Source organism: Pomacea canaliculata, linkage group LG2, assembly GCF_003073045.1.
Source record: "Pomacea canaliculata isolate SZHN2017 linkage group LG2, ASM307304v1, whole genome shotgun sequence".
In the NCBI taxonomy this organism is placed as follows: Eukaryota; Metazoa; Mollusca; class Gastropoda; order Architaenioglossa; family Ampullariidae; genus Pomacea; species Pomacea canaliculata.
In genome coordinates, this window is record NC_037591.1 from 24,581,560 (window position 1) to 24,604,384 (window position 22,825).

Here is a 22,825-nt window from a genome sequence, read left to right on the forward strand (position 1 = left end):
AATTTCTCCTCTAAATATTCTCTGTTCATTAAAGGGGGCGGGGTGTGACTGTGCAGCAGAGTTCTGTACTTTCTGGAGTTTGTGAATAAGATATGCAGGGCAGCCTGCAAGCCAAGCAAGAAGTTAAAGTAATCAAGCCAAGATAGAATAAACACAGGAGACAAAGAATATTGGCAGTGCATATAGAGAGAAGGTTGTGGATGAAACTGATCTTACATAGCTCATAGACAGCTGTAACTTGTCTATCAAGGGTTGTCTGCAGTAATGATGAATTTGACAGATGAGATGAAAGTGGTGATACTCCACTGCATTTATTGGTTGGTCATCTTTATTCAAAAATTACATTTGTGCAATAATCATTTCTGTGTCAGTATATATTGTATAAAAGGTTATATTAAAGAAAGCAAAGCCACTTTCACAGCTAGAACTTGATAGCATATGCATTGACATCAAAGTCATGCTATCTCTATTTTGCTATTAGCTCCCTATTTGTATAATTACGTCTCCATCAGCATGCTTGACCAAGCTGACAGCTTTGAGAGATGTCTGGAATGAGAATGGACACAGCATAAATTTAATATAAGGAACTAAAATAGGATTACAAAAAAAAAAAGCTGATCAATACAAAGAATTGTAAGGCATTTTACTGGTAGAAATTCACTGAGCCCCTCCACATAAAAGATGCCATGAAAATACATGGCTTTCTTGTAGTGATTGTACTTGTTTTTAATAACTACTTAGCTTTTTAATTTTCACAACAAAGTAAAGAAAATGTTCAGCTTTTGCAAAGAATTACTCTGCTTATGATGCAATACAATGTTTAGAAAAAAGGTAAGCATGTATTTTAGCTAGCAAACAGCAAAATAGTACCTCCTCAACAATCCACAGCACAAGACTCCAGCAACAAATTTTTAAAATTTTTATTCATCTTCACTCCACTCCGTTTTTACTTCTGACAAAAGTTGTCAATATTAAGCAAAAAACAACAGAAAAAAATATTGTAAAATATACCGGCCTAATCTTTTCTGGAAAAAAAAACTCCCAGCCCCAAATCAAAACTGTCATGAAATAAGTTGCACTCAGTAAAACATTCAAACTTGTTCCAACCCAGGTCAAGATTTTGAAATAAGCGCAATCAACAAACACCTGTTAAAACTGTCAGCTTAAGTTTTATAAACACATTAAAATTATTTTACATAACATATAATTAGTAACTTGGCTTAACATGCTTCATTTTTCCAGCTCCAACAACAGATTTCTAAAGTTTCTTTTCTTCCTTAAAATGGACAATTGTGTTAAAAGACATCTTTGACATGTATAGAGAATGAACAGTGTCTACCATACTCCCATGTCTTTGAAGATATCTTATCACCTCTATCTTTTATTAATATATATTACAGCACAAATATATTACATTGGTTCTCCATTGCTTTCTCCAATTATTTTTTTAAGGCCACATGACTAAGGATTACACCAATATCTCAGTGCAACTGCTCAAGACGAAAGATTTTATCATTTGCCAAATTAGCAAAAAGCGAAACTAATGCTGTTTTCTGTCCAATCTACCTCAAAATGCAAACCTGCTTTTCTTCTTTCAGTTGTACAGTTCACATAGTCTGTAAAACTTAAAAGCTAGATGCCTGCAGAAAAAAAAAGAGGACTAAAATAAGTTCACAAAAACATTGGTTATTCCTGTTTCTGTTTGTTTTTGTTTTTTGCTGGCCTTAAAAATGGGAACTTGTTGTGACTCATGCCCTTTCAGATGAGATACCTGGCATGCACACAAGCTTCAGCTTCAAAAATTTTACTTACATCTGTTGGCAATAGATCCCTAGTAGCTTGCAGAAACTTTATTTTTTAAAAAAAAAAAGCTTAAAAGAAAATATTGCATTTTCCAGGAAATATTCAGCGCAACCCTCATTATTTACAAACTAACCAGCACCACAATACTACTCCCGCACATACAAATATAGATCAAGGTATCATATATTGATCCATCTGATTTAAAGAAGAAAAAAAAGACAGGACACAACTGGCAGACAAGAAGTTTGAGATGACTAAAATGCTTGGTGCAAGGGAAAAAAACCTGCATAACATACAGGCATACAACAAAATCATACTTTGCAAATATAAGCAATACAAGAAAATAAACCAATAAACAGAACTTCCAAGCACTAAAAAATAATAACAAAACTGAAATTCAGTTTACAACTACATAAATTTACAACAAACATATCTTTAAATTTTTGTAATTGACTAGACCTGATGGGCACAAAATACAAGAAAATAAGTAGAGGTACTAGGAATTTCTACATCAAGTTACCTAAAAGCATTTTCTTATGTTGTAACATATATTTCATTTTTTTAGAGTGATAGAATGAGGGAAACTTATCTGGATTTGTAAGTACATTCCATGCGAAGGTGAATCGTTTATAATGTGGATCCATACCAGTTAAATACTTTTTTTAAAAACTGCGTGAATGCATAATAATTAAATGGAGCTTTAGCAATGAAAACTGTCATCTGTTAAATTTTCTTATTTTTTAGTTCATTTTAAATTGCTGGATGAAATGAAGGAGTGGTGTCCCTGTTTAAGAAAAATCCCATTCATTCACTCTAAAACATCACTATAATTAGTATATACACTTTACATAATATCAAAATAAGTGGTTATTATGACAGAAAACTAGAACTCATTCCAGCATCATGAAAAAAAAACTTATCTTGTGTATGTTTTGCCAACAATTAAGGAAGGCTATTTCCAGTTATAGGTTTAGAAAGAAGAATGTAGAGCTCACTTCGCTAACAATCAAATCCATATGAAACAGAATCACTGTAAAATTTACTGAATAATATTTGACTGGCTGCATTTTGAATGAATATTGCTGATTTTAAAAATTTGATCAACTGTACAGCAAGCAAGATGAGGCAATGGTATGATATGTGGTGATAATTATGCAACCCATCAAGAAATGAGGGAGAACGATAAAATCCAGACTGCATATATATTTTCTGCATGTGCCAAGTTTTCTCTGGCAGTGTGTTCCAAACCATTTAAGTGTTTGCACTGCTTTCTTTGTCTTGTCCAATGGACTTTATGGGAGATCTATATATAAACATACAAACACGCAAGAATGTTCAAGGATATCACAATTGTCTCATTCTGAATTTCTATTTGAACACTATGTGAGTAAGAAAGTAGAGACTTGTACACATAAAAGCATGCATCATTCTGACAAATTTAGAAAATAACTACAAGTCCTTAATATCAATCACAGATAAAAGTTCTGGGCTCAGGTTATTAAATCCAAACTTGTTCTTATAAGCCAATACCTACAGGCTGCTGGCACTTATTATGTGTTGCAAGCAACACTGGTTTTTGAGGCATTATTATCTGTCATATGTGCTCACTGCTTTTCGCAGTGGTTATATTTTAGCAAAGAGTTTATGTTGCTAACCCGTGTGTAGACAGTATAACCTTGGTAAAATTATATATCAAAGAAAAACATTAAAAGAGATTTAAAATATTTTGCAACTGTTAAGTAATACACATAGCCTTAAAGTAAATATTTAGATATTATCCTAAAACTTATTAAGAATCATGAATCAAATAAAGTCAGAAAATATAAAAGAAACTAAAAAGTACAATGTTTAAAAATAGGCACTATTTTAGTAATCTCTTAGCTTGCAAGCACTATTTAAGTGCTGTTTATCATAAAAGTTATTATGAAAAAAAAAAGAACCTACATTCTTGAGATGCAACCATAGAACCAAAAAATCACCACACACAAAAACTCCTCAAAACTATGACAGATGTCTAGGGATATGTATTACTGCCACATGGTCCCAGTTCTCCCTTACTGACTTACCTCACTGGACAATGTTAATTAACAGCATAATTCTGACTGCTGTTCTTTATGCGGAGTGACCACTATAGTTGCACATAAGTATTATCAAAGTAAGCATATCCATACACGTTTTTTCTGGGCACAGAAATCGTCATAGCTAGCATATCAAGAACAGCAGATTGTGAGAGTGGGAGATACTCATTCAAGTTTTGAAATCTCAGTCTTATACTCAGCTCAGCACAGTTGTAGAGTGATAAGAGAACAAATGTATACACCACTTTCAATGCTCTTTACACAGTGGTAGAAATTATTTCTAACTTCACTTGAGCAGAAGTCATACCACATCAAGATATCCAGACTTTTCCTGCTCAGGAAATCTAACTAGCATTCTCTTAATGTGTCACCCCTGTTGGAATTAATTATAATTTAGCAAATTTCTGAATATTTTTGCATCTGTCAGCAATCAGTGGAAGGTGCATTATCAGCCTCATGTGTAACACAAAAGATTGTCCTTTTCAATCCTTCGATGACCTGCATTGACATGTTATGAATTGTCACAAATGAGCATCTGTGGCAAATACAGGAAAAAAATGAGACATCACCCTTACATTACCCTTGAGCCCTGGTTGCTACGTTTTGCTATCACAGAAGGCAGCAGACAAAGCGATGACGTGATGTGAAGAAAATTCTAAGCAGACAAATCATGAAAAGACATGATAAACTTCTTCCACACAAAACTCTCATAATTAACAAGTGTCACCGATCACACATTTGCAGATTAAAACACCAGTTTCTGTGGTCTGGCTTAAAAAATAGTTTGGGAGTAGTAGGTGTTATAGTCCATGGTGTTTTTGCAAGATTTTCTGTTCCACGCTGGTTACACCATTAATTCAAAGCCAGATGCAAACCTGACCTACAAAATGTTGGTAGAAGAACATGATCCACTTTTCTGGAGTTTTCTACACATCAGCAGCCACAGCCTTCAGCCTCTGGTGTTTTCTGCTGGTTCTCCCGTGTAGGCAGCCTCACATTTTCAGAACTTGATGAAAAAATGTCCGTAACATCTTGCTGAGGACTGAGGATCCCAAGTCCTGAGTTAGGATATGTTTCATAAAATTTAATTAGCTGTCGAGAAACTTGTAAGAAGGCGTCTTCTATACCTGTAAACAGAAATCAGAGAAAGGTAAATTTTTAGCAACTGCTTCTGGCAGTCCTTTCTGCCTTCCTTTTTGTACTAAATGTGGACATGTATAAGCATCTCCCTTCTATAATATGTGCTCACCTGTGTTCTTTAAAGCTGATGTCTCAAAAAATAAGGCATCGATAGAATTGGCATATTCAGCAGCATCTGCTGTGCTAACTTTTCGACCACTCTCAAGGTCACTTTTGTTGCCTAGAAGGCACATCACTGAAATACCATCACACAATTATTTTCTTTTTGATTTTAAATTCAACAACAAACAGAATGCTATAAGTTCTAAACACTAAGTAGGCACAAGTGAGAAGTCAAGTCAAACTCATGGAGATGTCATGACTTCTATCAGAAGAAGATAACCAAAGAAAAGATAACTAAACACTCACTTGGAGCATTCAACATGCATCTATATGCCTTCATCAGCTATAATCAAAGTGACTGGGGTACTTTTTTATGCTTTAAGAAGCAATGTTATTTCTGGTATGTTTGGTTTGTATAGTTTATCATTCTAAAATAAAAGCCCATATGAAAATCTGAGTATTTGTTTTTCATACCTATGGGAGTATCCACATTCTTTTTCAGTTCTGAAATAAAAAAAAATTTCTATGAAACTGGAAAATATGATTTCAGAAAATTACTATCCAAAGTACAAAATGTAATTACACTTGAGCATTATACCACAAAATAAAGTTAAATGTCTTCCACATATCCAAATTTTACATTCTGTATTTTATCTTGATGAATATTTATAAAAATTGTGCTATGCACATCGATACAAGAAACCATAGATTTACTTCTCTATTCTGCAATGAATCAATGAACTCACAGCACTAATAAAATATGTTAAAAAAAGAATTAGAAAGATAATAACATACCTTTGACCCAGTCTTTAATGTCATAGAAACTTTCCAGTGAGGTGATGTCATAGACAAGCATAGCTGCATTGGCTTTTCGATAATACATTGGTGCCTGTTACAGGCAGAAATATCACAATCATCATTATGACTTTTTATGTTTGGTAAAATACTTTACAACTTAGAAGTAATTATGTAAGAAATAGTAAATACACATTACTTACAGAAAAATACACTTTACAGGTGGTATTTTACACCTTTCTTGTAGTTCCCCTAGAAATTTTAATTTTTCTAACTTTATCATAAGTGACCAAACCAAGGCATAATGTCTGCTCAATAAAGAGTAGAAATCCCACCATGACCAAAAACAGTACTCACCATTGAACGAAAGCGCTCCTGTCCTGCTGTGTCCCATACTTGTAACTTCACTCTATAGCTGTCTAAGGTCCTATGCACAGAAATCACTGTTTATTCAAAAAAAGTTCTGCTTAGTATCTTGAATCTTTTAATGTCGCATAAGAATTTATACTCATACTTTTACACTGCTTACAGAAGAATTTATATGAACTTGTTCAGTAAAAAATTTTAATGAACCATTGTTTTTCTACAGGCAACTATGGTTTTGGATATTGTTTCTAACAAACAAACACACTCACACTCAAACTCATTCATACACACTCTTACACACACAGAGTAAACATCTTTCCTCTTCTCCTTTTCTCATGTGCATGCAAGCATGCAAAATACTCAGTCCTTCCCCCATTATCTCTTTTTTTTTTTTCTTAGTCCTAAGCTCCTCTTACATGCTGCCAAGTACTTAATGGGCAAACAGTAATGATAAAACATGTCCACTCATCCTATGTCCTATCTCTTAGCCCGACTTCCCCCTTGGCTTGAATTCAAGTCAACCTTTCTCTGTATTTTCCGTCACTCATTTACTTCAGGTGCACTTTGATGAGAAAAAAATCTAATGGCATGTGACCCTGCTCTTGAGGCTTCATAGACAGTAAATTGTGCTGGCATGTTTTTTTGTATTATTATTTTAACATCAAGCTTAATTCTAAGGGCGTTGTTGTTTGTTTTATTTTAAATAAACTAATATACTTTAGATAGTTTGTTCATTTTAGAATAAATGTAACAAGCAGAAATGGAGTTAACTGTCTGTAAAACATGCAGGTAATTGTTCCCACGCGGCCCGGTGGCGCAACGGTTAGCGCTGTTAGCGCCTGTCACCAATACAGTGAAGGTTGGCTGCCCTGAGTTCATTTCTCGTCTCGGGCATGCTGTTCTTTCTCTGCACGTGGCATCTGTTTACAGGGCTGGCCGCCCTCCGCCAAGGACGGTCCCAAGCCCGGCTGAAAAAGGAGGAGGGTTGGGCGTGGGGCCAGCACCCCCACCCCGTAAAACAAATCCTTGCTACCGAAACATCGACAACAGTTAAGACTGTAGTCGATGGCCTATGCCCCAGGAGGGGCGAAAGGGCCTTAAAAAAATTATAAAAAAAAAATTGTTCCCACTCACTCATTTTCTCTTTCCTTGCACTGATGTCAAAAGTAAATATAAACTATAATCAAGGATATCATTCTCACGAGACCTAGCTGAAATAAAAATGGAATGTTCATTCTGTGGCTCAGATTGAAACTCTGAAAGAAAGAGTTATGGAAAGAAAACAAAGCTAGAGCTGTGTAAGCCAATACAAACTCCTGCTAAATGAGAAAGGAAGTCTGTCTACAAAAATACTTTACACTGTTGCTACAGATTTGATCTCAAGCTTAAAAATTTATAACAAACAGTTGACTATAAAATTTATTAAGAAATAAACTTCAACACTATCCATGAGACAACTGTTACTGACATCTTGTAGGTGAAGAAGGATGCCCCGATGGTGGGGCTGACAGCTTTGCTGAACATACCCCCAACATAGCGGATAACAACACTGGTTTTGCCGACCCCTGACACAGAAAATTGCAAGATATCAGAAAACTGCTAATATACCTGCTTAATACATAGATTTGTTCATGAACAAATTTTCTCACAAAATAAAATTTCTATAATAAGTAGATTAAAATATAGGAAATACATTTGACAAATTTATATCTGTGTTTCAAAGCTTACACCTCTTTGCCTCACCCTCAACCAATAATATTTTTAAAATATGTACCAGTGTTTGGAATGACATTCATTTCTTGTAATTATTTTAAGTCTGTGCATGCAGGCTACCTTGCACAAAGATTTTGTAAGACCCAGCTCAACAAAATAAATCAAATTAATAAAAATAACAATAAACACATGATTTATCTTACACATAATCATACTCATAAGCTCTTAGTGCTCGAGATAACAAGACATGGACAACATACAAAGGACAGAAGGATAAAGAACAGTACAGATGACCGATAAAAGAGAAATATAGAAAACGGTAAGAAGAATAGAGTAACAAGAACTATTGTGGTTCTGTAGTGGAAGGCAAGTAGGGAAGGTTAATGGCTACCATTGTGTGGACTATTGTTTGAAATAATGTTCAAGGAAGAAGATTGCCTTGAGAGCACATTTAAAGGATTCAATGCAATGGTGGGTAAGTGGCGGATATGGAAGGGAAGAGAGTTGCATTGTTTTGCTGCTATCTATCTATCTATTCCTCTTTGTGCATCAGGTTGCACATAAGGCCTCAACCAGAGTCCGCCACCGATGTCGATCGGCTGAAACACGCTCTAGGTGACCCCATGTCCAGCCTTTCCTTTCATCTCCCTTTCCACTGTTCTTCTCCAAGTTTTCCTTTGGGCGGCTCGTTTTCTTTCGGCGTCTGAGTCCATCGTAGGGCGACTCTGGAAAGGTCTGCTGTCTGCTGGCGGAGCACATGTCCAATCCAGTCGCCAACGCCTTCGTTGACCTGCGTAGTGATGGACTCGGTTTCACTTCTTCGGTGGAGTTCTTCGTTGGTGATGGGTGTTTGGCCAAAAAGATGTTAAGTATGCGCCTGAGGCATCTGTTTTGGAAGACGTCAAGCTTGTTACTGATGGTTTTTGGTCATCTTCCAAGATTCTGATCCGTAAAGGAGGGTGCTGATCACATTTGACTTGAAGATTCTCAGCTTGATCTTCTGGCTGATGTTTTTTAGCCTTCCATGTGCTCCTGAGTGAGGCAAAGGCCTGACTGGCTTTCGCCAGTCGGGCTCGAATCTCCACCTCCGCATCCCCAGTGTTTGACATTTTGGACCCAAGATAGGTGAAACTGTCAACTTCCTCAATCTCTTCTCCATTTAGTTTGATGCTGTCTTGGACTCTGGCGTTCACTCTCATACTGTTAGTCTTTTTTGTGCTGACCTTCAAGCCAAGGTTTTCAGCTGTTTTCTGAGAAGGCCTTTGTTTTTTCCTGCATGTCTTGGTGGCGGTGTGACAGCAGGGCAATGTCATCAGCAAAGTCCAAGTCTTCCAGTGCTGTTGTTGCTGTCATAGTCATGGTCCATCTGAGCCCTCTCCTCTCGCTGTCGGTGGAAGTCTTCATGATCCAGTCCATGGCCAGGATGAAGAGAACAGCGACAGAATGCAGCCCTGCTTCACCCGGTACTGACGTTGAAGGGGTCTGTGAGCTCCGTGTCACAGACAACTGGATTTGAAATCGCTGTACAGCATTGCAATGACCTGAACAAGTTTTGCAGGGACTCCGTAATGCCTCAGGATCTTCCATAAGGACTCGCGGTGGATGCTGTCAAAAGCCTTCTCCAGGTCGATGAAATTGATGTACAGCGGTGTGTTCCATTCGTTGCTCTGCTCCAGAATCTGTCGCAGAATGAAGATGTGTTCGGAGCAGGATCGCCCAGGGCGAAATCCTGCTTGCTGTGGTCGGAGGTCTTTCTCAAGAGTTGCCGTCAGTCTTGACAAAACAATCTTGCTGAAGACCTTGCTGGTGAGGGAAAGAAGTGTTATGCCCCTCCAATTATTGCAGTCTCCAAGATCTCCTTTCTTGGGTAACTTGAAGATGAGCCCTGTCTTCCACGCAACAGGGACCTGCCCTGATTCCCAAATTGCCTGAAGATTTCAGTCAGCTTGGGAGCTGTCACATTCACGTCTGCTTTCAACATCTCTGCTGTTATTCCATCTGCCCCTGGTGCTTTGCCGCTCTTCATTGTCTTGACTGCTGCTGTCACTTCTTCCAGGCTTGGTGGGTCTGTGCAGATGTCAAGGTCTATGGCTGCTGGCTGGATGTCTGCAAGCTGAGGGGGATCTGGTCTGTTCAGAACTGACTCAAAATGCTCCCTCCAGCGCTGTAGTTTTCCTGCCTCTCCCTCGACGAATTACGTTCACCGTCTTTCACTGGCACATCAACTGTTCTTAAACCCGTTGTTTAGCTGTTTGTTATCTTGTACAGTGTCTTCAGGTCATTTTTACTTGCTGCATTTTCTGCTTCATCTGCCAGTTTCTCTATGTGATATCTTTTGTCGGTTCTTGTCATCCTCTTTACCTCTTTGTTCAGTTTTGCATATCTTTGTCTGTGTTGTTCCTTCAGGCGTTCAGATCTGGTGCTGTTGATTCTTTGTTTGGCTGACTTTCTCTCTTCTATCTCTTCCATGTCTCTTCTCTGATCCACTGTTCTTTCTTTTTCCGTTGAAGCCCAGTATTTTCTCTCCTGATTCCTGTAAGAACTCGATTGAAGTCGTCTAAGGTCATCTCTTGTTGGTCTCCTAGTGCCTGGAACCTGTTTCTTTACTTCCATAGCAAAGGCCCTTTCGGTGGCTGGATTTTTCAGTTTTGCCGGAGTCCACTCTCTGCTGACGTGCCTGTTTTCCTCGTGATCGACGCAGCTTCAGAGAAACTGTGGCTATCACAAGAGTGTGGTCACTGGCAATGTCTGCTCCTCTGTAGGCTCTAACATCTTGAAGTGAGCTCCTCCATTTTCGGTTGATGATGACATGGTCTATCTGGTTCTTTGTGATCCCATCTGGTGATGTCATGTTGCCTTGTGGATGTCTTTGTGTGGGAAGAGTGTGCCTCCAATCAGTAGGTTGTTTTCTTCACAAAAGTCTGCCAGTCTCTCTCCGTTGTCATTGATGCTTCCCGATTCCATGTTTGCCCATGACATGCTCCCTGCAGGTGTTGTCACTTCCCACCTTGGCATTGAGATCGCCGATGATGAGCAACATGTCGTGGGCTGGAACGCTTTCTGAGGCTGCCTGGAGCTGATCGTAAAAAGCATCCTTGTCTTCTGCCTCAGAGTCATTTGTTGGTGCATAGCAGGCTAGCACTGTCAGCTTGGTGTACTTGGAATGGAATCTTGCTCTCAAAAGCCTGGTCCATAAGCTTCCATTCCAGCAGTGCCTTTCCGTTTTCTTGTTGAGGAGTAGAGCTACTCCTTCAGAGTGCTGAGCGTCTGATCTCCTGAGAACAAAGATGTATGTCCTGACGCTAGTCTCCTCTTTCCCGTGCCGGTCCATCTGACCTCACTGACTCCCAGGATGTCCAAGTTGTAGTTGTCAACTCCTTGACTAATTGGAGCATCCTGCCAGTCTGGTACAAGGTCTGGACGTTCCAGCACCCCACCCTCAACTTCTGCCTCGGCTTCAGTAAATCCGCTGTCGGGGCGCCAGCTCCCTTTCGGGTTTGGCTGTCGTCCGTCATTAGTCCAGTCTCCTGGTGTGCTTCATTACTTCGCCATCTGTGACGAGTTCTCTGGTTTTAGTTTCTGTAACAGGATTTTTTTTACATGGTGGGTTGTTAGCCCTACCACAACCCTATTTTACCTCTAGGTGAGGTGTCCACCTTAGTCGCCTCTTACGACATGCCTGGCTGGATGGCAGGGACCCTATTCTTGCAATGCTTGCTAGGCAAGCATACCCCGGGGTCCCACAGGGGATTGTTTTGCTGCACAGTAACTAAAGATCCTGTGACCATATGCTGTTGTTGTCTAGATTAAAATCATAAAAGCTTCCTGGCCCACAAATTATACTGCTGACTAACTATTGCTATTTTCATTCTTGATGCATTTTTGTAGAAGACAGATACTTAATAAACCCACTTAATAAACTTTAGTTATGAATCTCCACCACACAAATTTTGACGCAGTCTCCTTTATTGTCTTTGGATGACTAACATACATTAATCTTCTTCTCTTTCATTATTTGTGCGTGTGTGTGTGTGTGTTGGTGTTTGCAAATTATAACTAATGTTTTTAAATCCTTTGTTTGCTATCATATACCATTCTTCCTCTTCTCCTATTCCCAATATAATCACACATGCAAAATATTCACTTTCCTCAATTATCTCCTTTCCTTCAAGTTCAAACTATTTTTGCGTGTAGCCAAGTACTTAATGGGCAATGATAAAATATTTCCATTCATCCTATGTCCTACCACTCACCAAAATCACTGTTTTGGGCATTATTATCATGACCACTTCTTAATGTCTTCTCAACATTGATGATTTGTGGTCTAAATCCATTCCATATATGAACTTAAAAATAGCTTAGTTTTCTCCCACTCCCATTACAATTATGATACAACTTGAAAGAAACCGCATTCACTGGTGCTTTTGTTTCAACTCCACTTGTTTGACTTTCCCACAAATTGAATGCTCACTTTTACCCACCTTCTCCAAACAAACCACTCCTATCTCTCTCTTGCACACACATCGAGACAAAGTGACGAGAGAGACGAGAGAGACAGAAAAAAGAGAGGGAGACGATCGTGGGAAACAATCCTGGGAAACAGTCAGATCACTGCATGGTATGCTGAAGAACCAGTATATAAATGAACTTAAAGTTGCATTAGATTTATGCTGCAGGGACAGTAAAGAATCTTTCCTATGCAACCTATAGGTTAATATATGTTCTATAACAATCATAATACTGATATCATTAGAAGCTCTTCCATCTGATTTTATCCTTCTAAAACAAGGTAAGATGAAACTTCATATAACCTACTGCAGGTTTAATATTAATTACTTAGCATAATTTTTAAAATCAAAATCATTATGTTTTCTAAGATCAGTTTTATGTTACACAATATGCAATGTTCTGGAAATAATGCTCAAGTACTATTATCTCTATTACTGTGATCGCTATCACTGCCCACTTTGATACATTATTAAATAATCCATTGTTTACAGACACTCCTTTTTTGTCCCCAAATCTTCTTATGCACAAACTGTTTAATGTTGTTATGTGTTCACTTTGGAGTTCTTAAAATATTTTTCTGATATTAATTACGTTACTGCGTTTGGCTCTTTAAATATAAGAAACAGTGTTAATGGTTTACGGACGCACCATAACGATCTTCCCTTTTTCTGTCAGCTCTTTTCCAGCTAGTTTAAAGCTATTGTAGCCACGAGTTTTTCTTAAAACGTTTGTCATACACACTGTCGTAACACATCTACATCATCATCTGTCAACGCGAAAAACACAAGCTACGTAACTGTGCCCGATCCGTTACTAGCGAACACAACACGATATTTCGCCCACGTGATGTGCATCACAAATAAAACAGTTAACAAATAAGGAAGTAAAGTAACTAAAGACAGATAAAAATACATCTTTGCTGACCTCAATTTAGTCAGTGTATATACTTGTCAGTAACTAGGAGCGATAAAAATTATTTGAAAATACCTTGAGATCCCAAAACCACGACTTTTGCTTCTATCGATCGCATACTTTCTTCCGAGGTCGTCATATCCGGCCTATACAAAGTTGACCTTCCTTGTTCACCTGCAAATTGTTTGGAAATATGTTGCATCCGATCTAAAGACCTTGACAGACGTTTGAAAGTAAACAAGAGTCTAGTTAGAGTAGTAGCTGTCTAGAGTTATCCCCCGTAGAGACCGCAAGCCGAGATAGTCACTTTAGTTGACTAGCGAGCGGTTAAGTAAATCCCCATATGCAATTTAAAATAAAGATACAGCATATGAAACTATATGTGTATTTTATCATATCCGTTAATTGTTAGTTTTCTATTTCTATATTTCTCTATATATCTTTTATTACTATTATTTGTGCTGCAGGTGTTACTAGAAACAACATGGCGTCCGAAGTCGAAAAAGCACAGTTTGCTAAACCAGGTGGTGACACGATCTTTGGTAAAATTATCAGAAAAGAGATACCTGCAAATTTCATTTACGAAGATGACCAGGTGTGTTTTGTATTAAACTATAAACGACTTTGAAAAAAAGCATGGGGATAGTCATCCAAGAATTAAACACGTTAACTAAACAGAAAGTGCAACCGTCAGCATTAACGTCTTTTATTTAAGCGAAGCTGCACAAGTTGTATTGCATATGATATGGCTCAGTGATAATAAATGAATATTTAAGTTATATATTTCCTCATTTTTGTGTTTTGTAACAGTTTCATATATTCGTACCTACACGTTCGTCTTTTAATTTTTTTTTTTTTTTTTTTTAAAGTGTGTAGCATTTCATGATGTAGCGCCACAGGCCCCAGTTCATTTCCTGGTGGTTCCAAGGAAACCGATTATCCGTTTAGCGTCTGTTGAAGAACCAGATGAGGGAGTAAGTTTTGTGACTAAGCAGTATGATGTAGTTAAAACCTGTGTTGAAATGTGCTGTTTTGTGATCTCAAATAGTCTTACAAGCTGCATTCAACTGTTGCTACAATAAGTTGTATCTCTTCTCTATAAAAATGAATTAACAATTCATACTGGATTAGTTTTAACTATGACACATGATTCTTTTATAAGTCTGCTGTTCCTGAAAAGCGGCTTATATTAGTTATTACCGGTGATGTTTATAACATGTTGTTTTCACAGAACACACAATGTTGTTACATTATTACTATTCTCCTGATACATTTATGTTGAAAACAGATAAAGATTTTTTTCCAAAAGATAAAGTTAACAGTTTTACAAATGTAAAAAGATTGACTATGAAATTTTTTTTTTAAAAATGATTGTCTTTCTGCAATAATTCTGTAACTAAGTACCCAAACAGCAACAAAGAGTGTAGTCATATGCCTGTTTTATGGATGTTGTCACAGGTAAGCATGCTAAAATGTTCACTTTTATTTGAGAAACTTTGGTATAGACTGTTAATACACATAGGAAATGACAACTATTGACATTGTTGTCTCAGGTGCTTGGGCACATGCTGGTTGTTGTGAAGAAGGTGGCCAAGATGCTTGGGCTGATTAATGGCTATCGTGTGGTTATCAACGATGGTCCTGATGGAGGGCAGTCTGTGTACCATATTCACATGCATGTCCTGGGCCAACGCCAACTAGGTTGGCCACCTGGCTAAGTTGTGCTGCAGCTCAATGCATCAGCCTGTACTCTCAGAACATTTCAAGAATTTCACTACTAATTTTATCCATTGATGGTTCTGTTATCAGCCTTTTAAAAGAATTAAATTAATTCAATAGTTGATTAGCTTTGATGGTCCTTTTTTAAGGATTTTTTCCTTTCGTCCATCTTATTTTCAAGTGCATTTCTCCTTTATAGTTACAACTTTCAGTCTCATGTTGAATTCTTAGCTTATTAATTTTTGTTAATTATCTTCATAGATTCTCTATTTTCTTCACATTACTACCTGCATGATGAAAAAGGATAACTGCATTTAAACTTTTTAAAATTTTGATGGAAATCTGGCTTTCTTAACTGCCAAAATTTTTTAAAAGCATTAAGGGTACAGCTTAACTAGAAAACATTTCTTTATAGCATAATAGTTTGTGATAAGATTCTTGCATTTACTATTTTGTGACTAGTATATGCTCAGTCCTAAGTAGACTGGACAAGCTTTATGTAACCATATTTTGGCCAACATCATGATTGTACCTGCAGTTAACTGCTGTTTAGTTGGATGGTTGCAAGAGATCACCCTAGTAGTTGGATTATGTTATCAATCTTCTAACATCAGTGCATGACCAAACCTGACATTCAACATAGTGCACGTCTCATTAAATACCAGATCATTTGACCAGAGGTCACCCCTAAAAAGATTATCTTGAAAACAAAGAAACACAGTCTTTAATAGAAGTTTCAGTATTTGCATTTTCATCATATGTTGGACTGTTTCACATACAAACCAGAACTTATGTTTACACAGACTTTTGTACACATTTTTAGTAATAACTGTTAAAACATAACTTAAGTATTCACCACAATTATTATGTTAAACATAAAAACTGTTTGCTGTAAAATTTCGTCTGAACGATTTTTGGTAATAAATGTTGGATTTGACTCATTGGTGGACTTTGTTATATGAAATGTGTATTTCATTTTGATATTATGCATAGTTTGCATGTTCATAGTATGAAATGTCCATCTTGCTCTCCATGCACAAATGATCAGCACCAGGGTAATTGAATGGTATTACATTAACAGTCACGTAGCTAGTCATTAGTCAGACACATTGTTAACATGCAGGACACTTCTGTGCTTGATAGTTCTTACCACTTGCATACATTCTTTCCCAATCCTCGCTCCCCTTTCAGATAAATTCTTGTCCACTGCACTTGAAATTTTACAACTGCATATTTCTTCGGCTTTGCAGTTAGATGCATCCTTTTTTTTTATTAACCACTGCAGTGCCGAAAGGAGAAAACCCAGCTCATAGTAGTTTTTTTTAACTCCCATCTAATGTGCATTCATATACATAGTAGAGCATGCAGTTTTTACTATGAAACATTTATTCATCAAGATCAATTTATAAGACATTTAATAAGCCCAGGGCCTCACAGTGAAAATGCAATGGTAGTTAATACAACTGAAAAGCCAAAGAAATTGCATTTATATTTAACTACTGCTTCATTAGGTCAACAGAGATGGACTTCTTGTAGCTGGTAAAGAAGTCTAAATCCAAGTGACAAGCTTGAAGATGTAAAAGAAGTCAAAACTCTTTTTTAGCATTTGGTGAAAAACCAAGCGATGGCTTCCAACAAAAAGACAATCTGTTTACTCCCTCTTTGATTTCTTTTTTTTCTGTTTACAGTCATTATTAAGTTCCTTAGCTCTGTTTTCCTCAGGCAAATCATCACATGCCTCCAAGTTTTTTTTCTTAGATTTTGTCTTCTTCCCATTTGCACTATCAGTCTCTAAAACCATGGCTTCTGAATAATCACTACATGCTATGCCATCTTTTAAATCTTTTTTTGTTTTGTTTTCAACAGCGCAGCTGCTGGAAAATGTATCACTTGTAACATTTAAGGTTCCGTCTTTGCCCTTTTCCAATCTATGTTTTCTTTTGTTACAGACCTTTTCAGGCCTTGAAAAGCCAATATCATTTTCACTGTTACATAAATACTTGGTCTTGTTTTCTTGGTATGTTGATATATGCTTAACATCATCTTCAGAGACCTCGTTTCGTTTTCTTTTCTTGCTTTTCTTTTTTCGCTTATCATTTAAGGTGTTGCTTATTTGTGGGTCGGCAAATCATATTGAGAAGAGGCATGCATGTCACTTTGCCTTAACTCGGAAGATAATTTGTGATTAACAAGCTTAGGTTCACTCTGAATGCTCATTTTCATAGCAGATTTTTCCTGGTCTGTTGATAATAAACTTTGGGGTTGGTACTTTTCCAGAAGAAGTCTTTCTTGCTCTTCAATGCGCTGAAGTTTTCCATTAAGCTTCAGTCCATGACGAGCAGCTCTAAATAAACATAAATTGTTGATGAGACTTAAATCAGAAGCATACTAACAAACATCAAACAGCTATACGGATAGTCCTTGTCACAGAAATCACCTAGAACTAAATGTCTTGGTAAGTTCTATGAGTTGACTATATTTGCTAGTCTAGTTTGCTTTATTTTCTCTTTATAACCTCTCCCAAACTTTCTATTTTTAATATTCTCTTCATATGCTCTCCTGTATCTAAACATTCAACATTACCTATTCCTCTGAATTTTTCCTCAACTTTGCTAAACTGATCAGAAGTAAATTTTAACCACAAAACCAAATATTAAAATAAACTATAGGCTTATAAAGTAAAGAGACACTGACTTGTGTGCTGTGCGACCTCCACATCTTTTAAAAAGTTCATCTTCAGGAAGCAATCTGGAGAAAAAAGTTGGTCACAAATTAATAATGAGATAATTTATAAAGCGAGAAGCAGCTTTATTCGCTGTACAGATATATGCATAAAAGTTGGGAGCATAGCATTATCCAAGACTGAGTGGTATGCTCAACACAGTATCTGTATGACTACGTCCATGGTATGACAATGTATGAAGCATCGTGAAAAACAGTATATGCCACAAAAAAGTTATCTCTATTAAGCAACAGCAAATAATACTGATGCTCACTTTTATAATGCTCCAATATTTACATTTACTATCCCATTTTGAAATAACTAAAAGGATTATTAAAAAGAAATCCAAATATATTAATAACTGGGTTAGGGGTTGTATTTTTATAATAATTATGCCAGGTGAACATCATGCCTTTTTAAAGACGAAAGAGAGAAGCACACAAAATACAACACTGTAGATGCTTACAGTGTCTGTGTTTTTCTAGAGGAATCCTCTTCCTCATCATCATGTTTAACACCTGCAGTCATTTCTTCTTCGATTCCATTGGACAGTAAAGAAACCTGTTTAAGAAATTATCCCCTGATTAACTTATAGCAGTGTAAAAACTAACAGAACACTAGGTTTTATTTGCTCACACAATTACAGACATCTGATTATTGATGAAACAATGAGGTAACACAAGACTATATTGCAATGAGCAACTTTCTAACAGCAACATCTCATGAAAACTATCGCTAACATTTATTTATTAGCAAAAGTTTAAAAATTTCTTTATCTGACACAGCTCTTTACCCTCGAATTTTAAACAGAAAAATATATTTGTGACTAGTTCTTGAATGACATCTGCTATACAAACCAAGGCAGTACTACTACATAAACAATAATCTTGACTTGGAGTATGGTCTGCTGTGGTATTATTAGAATTGCATCTACTTTGTTATTGTTTAACACTTCTTACATATTTCATTCTACCTCCATCAACCATACTAAAACACAGTGATCCAAAACATCTGTCAACTACAACAATGTTAGGCAAGGAATCAGTTTGTGATGGTTTGCAGCACATTAATTTTTAAGCATCAGAATCAACTAGATTTATTAACTAGATTATAAAGGGTTAATAATTTCTTGTTAACAGTGTTAATTTAACATTTCTTGCCTTTACAAAGTTTCCGTATGCAGCCTTCTTCTGAACAGCTACTTCTTCCTTCTTTGACTTTTTGGAGGACCTGACTATGACGCCATCCTGTCATAGCAAGTACAGCCATATAACTAAAACTTAAGTTCAGCAATTTTAAAATTATGCTTCATTTATTTCCACACAGTTGAATCTTAAGAAAGGAAATTCATCACTTCAAAAATGAAGTTTTTAAATACTTTGAAACACTTTTTATAAAATAAAGATGACATAAAATTGTAGAGCCCATGTATGTTTTTTGTTAGTTTATTCCTTATTACCCCTTGAGGAGCATAGGACCCCGACTACACCTCGCCAGCAGACCCGGTTTCAGGTAGCCCCCTTTAGATGGGTCCATGTGGTTCCGATGTCCTTTGCCTTGCTCTCTACTGTTTCTTTTCTAAATCTGCTTTGGTCTCAAAACTCTCCTCTTCCCCTGAGGGTTCCAGTCAAGTGCTTGCCTGGCAATGGTGTCAGCTGGTTTGCGCAAGGTGTGTCCTATCCATCCCATTTGCACTTTGTGATGTCTTGGCTAGTGGCACTCTGGCTGATTCTTTTCCACAGGCTGCTGCTGGAGATCTTTTCAGGCCATCTTATTCACGTTTCAGAACCATACAGTAGGACAGCTTTCACACTGGTGCTGAAGATGTGGGTCTTACTGCAGAAGGATAATGCTTGGGAGTTCCATATGGGCCATAGGCTGTTGCAAGCATGCCTGGCCTTGTTGATGCGGCTTTTGATGTCACTGTCCACTCCCCCATCCTTGTTGACAATGCTCCCCAAATACATGAAGTGATCTGTTTTCAGGATGTTCTCTCCCTGAAGTTGGACTGGGAGTTCCTGCTTGTTGTTGATTCTCATCACTTAAGTCTTTTTTCTGTAGACCTTTAAGCCAGTCTCCGCTTCCTCTGCTAGCTTACTCAGTTTCGTCTGTGCATGCTGCTGCCAATGAGATAGGAGACTAATGTCATCTGCAGAGTCCAGATCTTCTAGCTGTTTGGTGAAGGTCCACTGGATACCGGTGTTGTGTCTTGGGTCGTCTTGTGCATAATACAGTCTATGACCATCAGAAAGATTGTTGGTGATATTTTGCATCTCTGTCTTGCACCAGTCTACAATACGAAAGGTTTAGTAAGTTTGCTGTTGTGGATAACTTGGCAGGACGAGTCTTTATACAACCCCTGGAGAATGTTTATGAGCTTAGGCGGAATACCATAGTCGATCATCAGCCTCCAGAAGACAGTCCTTCTCATGTACGTTTTAAGTTGTCTAAATTTCTTTCAAATTTATCATAAGAACAACCAAATTTTACTTAATTTTTTTTTTCTTCTGGCTTATCAGCTATAAAATGTTTTTAGCCCTTAGGAATGAGCAAAACCAAAAATAAGGACTAATAAAGATTCACACACATACAAACAGAGCTGCTAATCAATACCTCCTTTGCTTCCACTGTGATATTAGAAACTGCTTTATTGAATGCGTGATCCCACCAGTGATGTGTAAATTCTTGTGCTGGATCATGACCAACCTGAAGTGATGAATCAATATTCAAATCAACATTTAAATATTTTTAACATCAATGTATACCGGTATGTTGTACTCTGTATATGAAGAGTTATCACATATTTTTTTCAGTAAGAATACTCACCCCAGCTGAATCCATTTTAAGTTTAACTTTGATAGCTTGAGTGATCCCATGTTCTTTTGCTCCAAGCCCCACACCTGAAAACAAAATTGTTACTGTCAATACTATATATTTTGGCAAGCTTACAAAATAGTGTATAAAAATTTTTATTGTTAAACTAGTCTGTACTGCGATTTCACAGTTGCTGCTAATAAATTATTCTAAATATTTGATACAGCAGTCTAAAAATCGTTATACAATATATGACAGAAAGCAGCATTTAATTTTAAACTAATTAAAAACTCTACTGTGTTTAACTTTTATAATAATTTCATCTGCAACACGAACCTCGCAAATACGTGCTTTTAGAAAAAAAATTTCAAGTCTATAATAATTACCATCAGTCCACCCATGTTTCTCAAGTTGCTTACGAGCGAACGATCCTTTTGATGACCACATTATGTAGTAATAACACACAAACACAATTGGTAACAACACGAGGGTGGAATCGCTTAGATAACTCTCAATCATATCATAGAGTTACGTCCCCGTTCGTATTATCGACAGAGTAATCGCTATGGTGAGATCGGTTACCCTCGGCTATTGATTATATAAAGCACGTAGAAACTTTGTACACACATGTACATTATGCTGATTTTAAAAGTAATTTTGGACACCGACAACACTTAGATCTGGTCGACGGGTTGGCTCCAGAAGAGCTGACTGCTATTGCTGATGAGCCCTTTGACGGGATTTAACCGTCTGCCGCCACATTTATTTTTACTGTTACTTATTTCTTATTTTTCCCCCATTTTTATGGCAGTCCAAATACCAAATACAATTGTAACCTATACGTCGAGCTTGTCAAGACAATCTATCTATTCCTCTTCGTGCATCAGGTTGCACATAAGGCCTCAACCAGAGTCCGCCACCGATGTCGATCGGCTGAAACCCGCTCTAGGTGACCCCATGTCCAGCCCTTTCCCTTCATCTCCCTTTCCACTGTTCTTCTCCAAGTTTCCTTTGGGCGGCCTCGTTTTCTTCGGCCGTCTGGAGTCCATCGTAGGGCGACTCTGGAGAGGTCTGCTGTCTGCTGGCGGAGCACATGTCCAATCCATCGCCAACGCCTTCGTTGAACCTGCGTGGTGATGGACTCGGTTTCACTTCTTCGGTGGAGTTCTTCGTTGGTGATGGTGTTTGGCCAAAAGATGTTAAGTATGCGCCTGAGGCATCTGTTTTGGAAGACGTCAAGCTTGTTACTGATGGTTTTGGTCATCTTCCAGGATTCTGATCCGTAAAGGAGGGTGCTGATCACATTTGACTTGAAGATTCTCAGCTTGATCTTCTGGCTGATGTTTTTTGCCTTCCATGTGCTCCTGAGTGAGGCAAAGGCCTGGCTGGCTTTCGCCAGTCGGGCTCGAATCTCCACCTCCGCATCCCCGGTGTTTGACATTTTGGACCCAAGATAGGAGAAACTGTCAACTTCCTCAATCTCTTCTCCATTTAGTTTGATGCTGTCTTGGACTCTGGCGTTCACTCTCATACTTTTCGTTTTTTTTGTGCTGACCTTCAAGCCAAGGTTTCCAGCTGTTTCTGAGAAGGCCTTTGTTTTTTCCTGCATGTCTTGGTGGCGGTGTGACAGCAGGGCAATGTCATCAGCAAAGTCCAAGTCTTCCAGCGCTGTTGTTGCTGTCATAGTCAAGACAAATACTCACATATAACAGGGTAGTTCTGTTTGCCCTCAAAGATCTACTTTAAATTTGCTTATCTGCAAATAAATTTAATTCATAGTACTCATACTTAATTATATATCATGCCATTACCGATTTACACATCTTTCGCATTCACCTTTTTTACGGTACTTCATGATGCGCGAAAATATGATATATGCCCTAAGTTTTGTTGGCCGGAAATTGGCAAAGAAGAGCCTACGGGTGATTAGACGTCTTGATGGATCGCTCGGACATCACCCGAAACCTAGACCAGATACGCACCGGATACAATTCAATGTCTATTCAAACTGCCTGCAGCATATCAGGTCATGGGGCTTTATCAGATGCGTCGAACAGATTAGTATGAAGCCAGAGGACAAAGGTCATGTACGTTAAGTTCTATATTCTGATAAAATGACCTTTCATTAAACATGATAAAACCTTTAATTTTT

General features: G+C 37.6%; 3 protein-coding genes across 7 annotated transcripts; 1 reads left to right on the plus strand and 2 right to left on the minus strand.

The window, feature by feature from the left end:
- Positions 1-474: 474 nt before the first annotated feature.
- On the minus strand, positions 475-13,651 carry LOC112554282 (ras-related protein Rab-31-like). 4 transcript variants are annotated; one of them, XR_003097229.1, is made up of 8 exons: positions 13,494-13,651; positions 7,753-7,849; positions 6,276-6,345; positions 5,919-6,012; positions 5,598-5,627; positions 5,131-5,256; positions 4,762-5,008; positions 475-3,106 (listed from the first exon to the last, which is right to left on the minus strand). XR_003097229.1 is itself a non-coding variant. In XM_025222013.1 (8 exons), the coding sequence occupies exons 1-7, from the start codon at positions 13,618-13,620 to the stop codon at positions 4,815-4,817; spliced, it is 738 nt and encodes a 245-aa protein (XP_025077798.1). In that variant the 5' UTR covers positions 13,621-13,651; the 3' UTR covers positions 475-3,106; positions 4,766-4,814. The 4 variants fall into 4 exon arrangements, 3 of the variants coding, with proteins under 3 accessions (XP_025077798.1, XP_025077785.1, XP_025077806.1); XM_025222013.1 differs by having other exon boundaries at positions 4,766-5,008; XM_025222000.1 differs by having other exon boundaries at positions 475-5,008.
- Positions 13,652-13,679: 28 nt separating this feature from the next.
- On the plus strand, positions 13,680-16,078 carry LOC112554302 (histidine triad nucleotide-binding protein 1-like). Its single transcript, XM_025222034.1, has 4 exons — positions 13,680-13,744; positions 13,886-14,013; positions 14,288-14,392; positions 14,972-16,078. Exons 2-4 carry the CDS (start codon positions 13,903-13,905, stop codon positions 15,134-15,136), a joined length of 381 nt encoding a protein of 126 aa, XP_025077819.1. The 5' UTR covers positions 13,680-13,744; positions 13,886-13,902; the 3' UTR covers positions 15,137-16,078.
- A 296-nt stretch (positions 16,079-16,374) lies between these two features.
- LOC112554269 (G patch domain-containing protein 4-like) lies at positions 16,375-21,218 on the minus strand. 2 transcript variants are annotated; one of them, XM_025221979.1, is made up of 7 exons: positions 21,060-21,217; positions 20,686-20,759; positions 20,473-20,565; positions 19,020-19,106; positions 18,326-18,420; positions 17,832-17,885; positions 16,375-17,481 (listed from the first exon to the last, which is right to left on the minus strand). In XM_025221979.1, exons 1-7 carry the CDS (start codon positions 21,190-21,192, stop codon positions 17,247-17,249), a joined length of 771 nt encoding a protein of 256 aa, XP_025077764.1. In that variant the 5' UTR covers positions 21,193-21,217; the 3' UTR covers positions 16,375-17,246. The 2 variants fall into 2 exon arrangements, with proteins under 2 accessions (XP_025077764.1, XP_025077773.1); XM_025221988.1 differs by lacking the exon at positions 20,473-20,565 and having other exon boundaries at positions 21,060-21,218.
- Between the last annotated feature and the right edge of the window lie 1,607 nt (positions 21,219-22,825).